An 8128-nucleotide genomic window follows, 5' to 3' on the forward strand; every position below is an offset into this window, starting at 1 on the left:
ACGCTGTGCTGGAGGTCTGCTTCGCCATTGAGAAGGAGCTGCTCTCTAAGCTGGTTTGCCTTGGGGAGGAGGTCGGAAAGGTGAGTGTCATTGCCAAGTAGACTGTTCCCTAATGAAATTTTTTTTATTTATATCTGCATTTGCGCACTAGCGATATTTAGAATTTCGAGCCATCGCAACAATGATTGGCCAGTCCACGCCCGCAGTGATTTTTTGTGTGTGTGTGGTTTGGTCATGTCGTGCGTGGCCGACTCGGGGTCTAGACTGATCCTCTTTTCCTTGCGTTTCAGATCATGGACGGGTATTCCGCGCTGGGGTTCCCCCACTGTGTCGGGGCGATAGATGGAACTCACATTCGCATCGGTCAGCCCCGGGGGAGGCCGGACCAATATGGAAATCGCAAGAACTTCTCTTCCATCTTGCTCCAGGGGACAGTTGACCACACCGGACGTTTTGTGGACGCGGAGGTGGGCTGGAGTGGCAAGAATCACGATGCCTTTGTCTTCCGCAACTCGGCCATCTGTGCGGCAATGGACACTGGCGTTTTTGTCCCTGGAAATCCGACCCTGACTGTGAACGGTGTATCTGTGCCACCACTGATGATCACTGACGGTGCGTATCCAATGCGGCGATGGCTTATGAAACCTTATGGGAAATTCGCAATCACGCAACAGCAGAAGTACTTTGACCGGTGTCTGGCACGGGCCAGGAATAAGGTGGAATGCAGTTTCGGTCGTCTGAAGGGACGCTGGCAATGTCTCCTGCATCGCCTGAGGGCCAGAGAGGAGAACGTGGTGACAATTGTGACTGCATGCGTGATCCTGCACAATTTGTGTGAGGCCAAAGGCCATGGCGTGCTGGGTTCATTGCGGGATCCCACGCCTTTGACAATGCCCGGCGATGGTCTGGAGTTCGGGGAGAACGACCGGGGAGTGTTGGAGGAGGGGAAGGAGGTCCGTGATGCGATGGCGGCATTCATGTATGCAAGGGACAGGCGGTGATGCTCTGGTTTTCCTTGTGGGCCCCGGGAATGCGTGACCAGCAACGGTATCTTTTGCAATGCAGACTCTTTGGTGACAATAAAGATTTGATTTATGAAATGATGGTGGCCTCGCAGTTATTACCAGTGACCAACTGAGTGTGTGTGGGCAGCGGCATTCTGGGGTTTGAAGGGGACCCCGTTGCGGGGATTGTTTCTGAAGCGGGAAAAGGGGGGGCATTTCATCCATCTCTCGCAATTGTATTATTCGCACAGACCAGGGGGTAAGCTGTCTCGTTTGGTGTTGTTAAGCGTGCGGGAGAATATTTGCGGCTCCTGCGACTTTTGAGTTCAGAGGAGTGATGGGGGGCCGTATATTGTGGGGCTGTTGGGCTGACGCATTTGCGCAGATACGAAAATGTGGTCAATGCCAGCGGCACGTTTCGACCCCGCTATATGTCTGAACAAAGTTTCAGCATTGGCGAAGGGTGTTCTACCCCCCCCCATCGCAGGATGGAGAGTGTCGATTGCATGATGTGTGGGTTGGTCGAACGGTAATGTGAGACAACCAAATGTTAACCTTAAAAGAGTGTGTATGGGTTATGCAGGGATGGCCGTGTGCCGCCTGATTTTCGCCACTTCGATCATCCACAAAATGGCGCCGGATCATTTCCGCTCCCCGTGAGATGGCGGCATTCGATCTCCGCATAATAACCCCCCCCCCCCCCGCCCAAGGCCTAGAGGGCGATCCGGTGCCTGCACGATATCTTTGTTTTCTGTATGGCGTTATCGGACAAAAAGCAGTTTTGGGATAAAAGGATGTGGTCGAATTGTGCACGGTTGGCTGTGCTACTATATGTTCGCCGGTGCGAAAAGGTGCAAAATGAGAGCCAGTACTTCTGCAAACCCTAAAATGGCCGCTCTCAACTGTCCAATCGCAGGCCTCCTAGCAAAAACCAGTTTGAATTTCGGGCATGCTCAGTCGCGTTCCCGCGCATTTACGCAGCCCCGCAAAAGCCAGAGCAAAAATGGCGGCGATCAAGGGGCGCTTCTGGAAAGACCGGGAGGTTGAGGCGCTCCTTGACCTACTTCTGGAGAGTGGCAAGGCGGCTCGCATCATGTGCAGCAGCCACCTTCCCTCAAAAAGCCTCTTCTCCAGGGTCGCCAGACAGCTTGGCGCGAGGGGTTACCCTCGATCCGCAGACCAATGCCGCTCAAAATTCAAGCGGATCAAGGCGGACTTTTTCGGGGCCCTGGAACACTGGCAGGGGATCCCTCGGATGACTGCGCGGCCGCCCTACTTTGCGCAGATGCGGCGCCTTTGGGAGCAGGCAGGCCGGCCGAGTTGGGAGGACCGGAGACACGCCGGTAAGCAAGAAGTGGAGGCGTGCAAGGCCTGGGGAAAGGAGAGGCTTGTGTGGCTGTGCGTATCATCGCACTCGCGAGATATCACCAACCCCTCCCGACATCCACGAAGGCACGAGCCTATCTCACAACGGGTCTCCATAAGATGGTGCCACCACCCACCCCCTTTTGGCAGTGTTTCCCATGGGTGAAAACAGACAGGCTGGTGTGGCTGGGAGTGGCATGTTGGATGCACACTGCACCCAGACTTCAAGGTGTGTTGCTACACCTGTCATCCCACCCCACCCCTAGGCTGAAACTGGTCCCTGTTCGAGGGGCCATTTCATGGACTGCTGAACATGCTGGTTTCAGCCCACCATGTTACCACTGTTCCCAGGAAGTCACGCGAGACGGGGCTCTCTGGCCAGGGGTGGCATCTGGCAAGAGAACTGCCCCGACCTTCGAAGCCACATCCCCATGAAAAGAATATTGGGTTGAATCCAGCCACTTCCAGCCCCCTTCCCTCAGTCTCACCCATTTCCCTTACATCCAACATTGGCCATGCCGCATGGCTGCAGAATCCCCTGGAAACCCATTTTTGCGTCCAAACATGACCCGGTCTCCCTTTTTCTGCAAGCAGAGAAGCTGCTTGAATCCACTCTATAACGTGGAAGAGCACTCCCATGCAACAAAAGATGTGGTCAGGAATGTATCACCGCATTTATATCTCACCGTGTCCACACCCCACTACTAGTCCGCCACGACAAGGACCAAAGTTTGTAAGGGTCCATTATAGGTCAGTGTGGCTTGAGATTGCTATTCTTGCATTGTCCATTCAGTGCATAGTGTGTGAATGTTGCACCAAAGCACTCATAAGTTACAGGCCCCAGAAGCCATCCATTAGCCTTACAAGGAAAAACATACACGCTGGCCTGCATAGGGTTGACAACTCCATCTCCAACCTGTGCCCCGACACTCCACCACGGCCAAAGCTGATCCCACCGTGTGAGACGTGATGGACCTCTCGTTCCGAGGGCAATTGTGCACAGTCTGTGGGCAATATATTGGTGGGCACACACGCACCCCTCTGATCTCCCACGCCCACAGAGATGGCTGCCAAGAGTAACCACCTCCCCGCCCATTGCACTTGCAGCAGTCCAGAGGGGGATAGAGCGCGCAAGGCCACAGGTGCGCGAGGAGGAGGAGGAGGAGGAGGTAGAGGAAGCGAGGCCTGCGCCAGAGGAACTTCCCCCACCTGCTGTCGAGGAGCAAGAGGAGGGTGTGCCCGAGGGATTGGAGGCACCACCAGAGCCACCGGCCGAGCAGCCCCAAGGTAGGTGCTGGCGTGGGCACAACAGCAGCCACCGGAGGCCGCTTCTGGAAACCCCCGGGGAGCGCAGGACACGCGCCACTCCATGCGATGGCATGAGTGGGCACACCTGCACAGCGAGCGGTGTCGGCTGGACTGCCAACATTGGAAAGATTAACTCCTGCGGTGTGTTGTGTCCTACTGTGTTGCAGATGCTGGGATGGGCAGAGACCTGGCCATTCGGGAGGCAGCTCTGGGGGAAGACCCTGGCGGCAGGCGTGGGCCACAACAGAGCCGGCTGCGCCGACCTGTGGTGGAGGCACCACCAGAGCCACCGGCCGAGCAGCCCCAAGGTAGATGCTGGCGTGGGCACAACAGCAGCCACCGGAGGCCGCTTCTGGAACCCCCCGGGGAGCGCAGGACACGCGCCACTCCATGCGATGGCATGAGTGGGCACACCTGCACAGCGAGCGGTGTCGGCTGGACTGCCAACATTGGAAAGATTAACTCCTGCGGTGTGTTGTGTCCTACTGTGTTGCAGATGCTGGGATGGGCAGAGACCTGGCCATTCGGGAGGCAGCTCTGGGGGAAGACCCTGGCGGCAGGCGTGGGCCACAACAGAGCCGGCTGCGCCGACCTGTGGTGGAGGCACCACCAGAGCCACCGGCCGAGCAGCCCCAAGGTAGATGCTGGCGTGGGCACAACAGCAGCCACCGGAGGCCGCTTCTGGAACCCCCCGGGGAGCGCAGGACACGCGCCACTCCATGCGATGGCATGAGTGGGCACACCTGCACAGCGAGCGGTGTCGGCTGGACTGCCAACATTGGAAAGATTAACTCCTGCGGTGTGTTGTGTCCTACTGTGTTGCAGATGCTGGGATGGGCAGAGACCTGGCCATTCGGGAGGCAGCTCTGGGGGAAGACCCTGGCGGCAGGCGTGGGCCACAACAGAGCCGGCTGCGCCGACCTGTGGTGGAGGCACCACCAGAGCCACCGGCCGAGCAGCCCCAAGGTAGGTGCAGGCCTGACGTGCATCCGCCACTCAATGAACAGGCAGTATGTGTCTCACCGATCAATATAACTTTATTGTTTGAACACCCAACATTTGAAGGACAACTTCAAGAGTCACAGGCCACAGGCGTGGGCCACCCGGGCACCACCAACCCTCATAACTTGAACCGCATAACTGTTAACCAAACGTGACCTCAAACCAAACAGCATAACTCTAACCAGATCAAAATTGCATGAATTCTCAACCGACAGGTCATCCCATGCTTTGACTGCACACTTATGACCAGCCCCAATTTGTTCACAGTTTCTAGCGTTGGCGAGGCTCCACCAACAAGCGCGCCCCATGAAGGCCCCTCTACCAGCAGTATGTCAGGGCCACCAGCGAGCAACCCTCAGGGGACGGACAACGTCCTGAACGCCATTGAGGCACTGGAGGGCCGAATCATGAACACCCGTGAGTGAGTTGGGCTTCGGGTTCGGGCGGGAGTGTGGTGAGGCCGAGGTGTTCATCATCTGCTTGGTTTTTTTCCAGTGAACAATGTGCAGAGCAGACTTGACACCGTGGAGCGCCTGCTCCTCTACCAGGGAAGGAAGCACAGGGCGCTTGAGAGGCGTGTTCGGGCACTGGAGCAGCAGTTGTCCGCACAGCAGTCGACTGCAAGGGAGCAGTGAGATGACGGGGGGTGGGGGTGTTTCCATTCGATGCCTGTTGCAGCACTTATTTGTTGAAAAATAAAGTTTTTGGGTTTGTTGAACGCCTCGTTGTCCCTGTTTTGGTGCATTGGTGGGAGCCGGGAGTGGGAATTCATGCTTTTGAGAAGGGCGCCTACAAGGTGAGGCGATCCCTGGACCTGCCAACACAGGAGCGTCTTGGCACACCTTGCCTCGGCTGAGGAGGAGGGGCAGGAGGCTGGCTGATTGTTCCCTCGTCCAATTCTCCCTGAGCTGGCGTCGCAGGCTGGGTGTTGGTCACTACCGGTACAAGGGGTGGCCTTTCTGGAGCGGGCGCCACCGGTTCCTGTCGCCGGAGCATGGCCTCTCCAAGTGTTTGCAGCGTGCTGACGGCTGCACGCATCACTTCCAGGTTCTGGTTCCAAGCGCTCTGGAACATTGCCTGCTCCTGACGAGTGGCCTCCATGAACTCAGCCCGCCACATCTGAGCCTCGGACTGCTCCCTTCTCCGCTCGGCAATCTCCTCGCGGTGCAGATCGGCTGCCTGGCTCATCATTTTCTCGGCCACCTCGGTGCTTCCCTGGGTCCTCCGCTTACGGTGCCTGATTGCTGAAAGACGTGTGCCAGGAGACAGCTGGGCAGCGGCAGCGGGAAGGCCTCCTGAAGGGGAGAGAACAGCAGCAAGGTCAAGGCACCAATCAAGTCGAGGCCTCCCCATTTCCCAGTCTGGGGGGGGGCACAGACCTTGGTCGGCCAGCCGTAGGGACTGATGCCTCCAAGGCCCGGCCTCACAATGGGGGTCACTGGGGTACCTGGTGAGCCGCTGCTCGGGGAGGGTGGGCTGTTCTCCTTTCCAGAAGTGTCCTCCGCACCGCTGGCAGTGCCCGCCTCAGTCTCATCTGCGCAGAAGGCAACATTATCAGCGGACTGGGGAAATACTACAATGGCTGCCCCACAGAGTGCCTATGTCCCTGAGCCCACACCACCCTCTGCCCAGGCCAGCCTGGGCAGCGCTTGCAGGGGATTCTCTCAGGGGCAGTGGGCCCGAGAATCACAGTTTGGCCGGGGGAGGGGGGCCTTGCCTGTGCCCAGGGCGGGGGGGGGGTTTCAGTCATGGCTGCCAGGAAGAGAGCCATGCAGCCCCAGAGAATCACGGCATGGCCTGGGGAGGGGAGAGTCTGGCCCGCCCCACAGAGTGCCTATGTCCCTGAGCCCACACCACCCTCTGCCCAGGCCAGCCTGGGCAGCGCTTGCAGGGGATTCTCTCAGGGGCAGTGGGCCCGAGAATCACAGTTTGGCCGGGGGAGGGGGGCCTTGCCTGTGCCCAGGGCAGGGGGGGGGTTTCAGTCATGGCTGCCAGGAAGAGAGCCATGCAGCCCCAGAGAATCACGGCATGGCCTGGGGAGGGGAGAGTCTGGCCCGCCCCACAGAGTGCCTATGTCCCTGAGCCCACACCACCCTCTGCCCAGGCCAGCCTGGGCAGCGCTTGCAGGGGATTCTCTCAGGGGCAGTGGGCCCGAGAATCACAGTTTGGCCGGGGGAGGGGGGCCTTGCCTGTGCCCAGGGCGGGGGGGGGGGGTTTCAGTCATGGCTGCCAGGAAGAGAGCCATGCAGCCCCAGAGAATCACGGCATGGCCTGGGGAGGGGAGAGTCTGGCCCGCCCCACAGAGTGCCTATGTCCCTGAGCCCACACCACCCTCTGCCCAGGCCAGCCTGGGCAGCGCTTGCAGGGGATTCTCTCAGGGGCAGTGGGCCCGAGAATCACAGTTTGGCCGGGGGAGGGGGGCCTTGCCTGTGCCCAGGGCGGGGGGGGGGTTTCAGTCATGGCTGCCAGGAAGAGAGCCATGCAGCCCCAGAGAATCACGGCATGGCCTGGGGAGGGGAGAGTCTGGCCCGCCCCACAGAGTGCCTATGTCCCTGAGCCCACACCACCCTCTGCCCAGGCCAGCCTGGGCAGCGCTTGCAGGGGATTCTCTCAGGGGCAGTGGGCCCGAGAATCACAGTTTGGCCGGGGGAGGGGGGCCTGGCCTGTGCCCAGGGCGGGGGGGGGGGGGTTTCAGTCATGGCTGCCAGGAAGAGAGCCATGCAGCCCCAGAGAATCACGGCATGGCCTGGGGAGGGGAGAGTCTGGCCCGCCCCACAGAGTGCCTATGTCCCTGAGCCCACACCACCCTCTGCCCAGGCCAGCCTGGGCAGCGCTTGCAGGGGATTCTCTCAGGGGCAGTGGGCCCGAGAATCACAGTTTGGCCGGGGGAGGGGGGCCTTGCCTGTGCCCAGGGCGGGGGGGGGGTTTCAGTCATGGCTGCCAGGAAGAGAGCCATGCAGCCCCAGAGAATCACGGCATGGCCTGGGGAGGGGAGAGTCTGGCCCGCCCCACAGAATGCCTATGTCCCTGAGCCCACACCACCCTCTGCCCAGGCCAGCCTGGGCAGCGCTTGCAGGGGATTCTCTCAGGGGCAGTGGGCCCGAGAATCACAGTTTGGCCGGGGGAGGGGGGCCTTGCCTGTGCCCAGGGCGGGGGGGGGGGGGGTTCAGTCATGGCTGCCAGGAAGAGAGCCATGCAGCCCCAGAGAATCACGGCATGGCCTGGGGAGGGGAGAGTCTGGCCCGCCCCACAGAGTGCCTATGTCCCTGAGCCCACACCACCCTCTGCCCAGGCCAGCCTGGGCAGCGCTTGCAGGGGATTCTCTCAGGGGCAGTGGGCCCGAGAATCACAGTTTGGCCGGGGGAGGGGGGCCTGGCCTGTGCCCAGGGCGGGGGGGGGGGGGTTCAGTCATGGCTGCCAGGAAGAGAGCCATGCAGCCCCAGAGAATC

The 8128-nt window shown here is 60.0% G+C and overlaps 1 protein-coding gene across 1 annotated transcript; it reads left to right on the forward strand.

Annotated features, from left to right (window-relative positions):
- Window positions 1–3346: 3346 nt before the first annotated feature.
- On the forward strand, window positions 3347–5328 carry LOC129343577 (translation initiation factor IF-2-like). Its single transcript, XM_054999867.1, has 6 exons — window positions 3347–3656; window positions 3845–3985; window positions 4174–4314; window positions 4503–4643; window positions 4947–5096; window positions 5175–5328. Exons 2-6 carry the CDS (start codon window positions 3853–3855, stop codon window positions 5312–5314), a joined length of 705 nt encoding a protein of 234 aa, XP_054855842.1. The 5' UTR covers window positions 3347–3656; window positions 3845–3852; the 3' UTR covers window positions 5315–5328.
- The last annotated feature ends 2800 nt before the right edge of the window (window positions 5329–8128 follow it).

This window comes from Eublepharis macularius, chromosome 15 (genome assembly GCF_028583425.1).
Source record: "Eublepharis macularius isolate TG4126 chromosome 15, MPM_Emac_v1.0, whole genome shotgun sequence".
Lineage (NCBI taxonomy): Eukaryota > Metazoa > Chordata > Lepidosauria > Squamata > Eublepharidae > Eublepharis > Eublepharis macularius.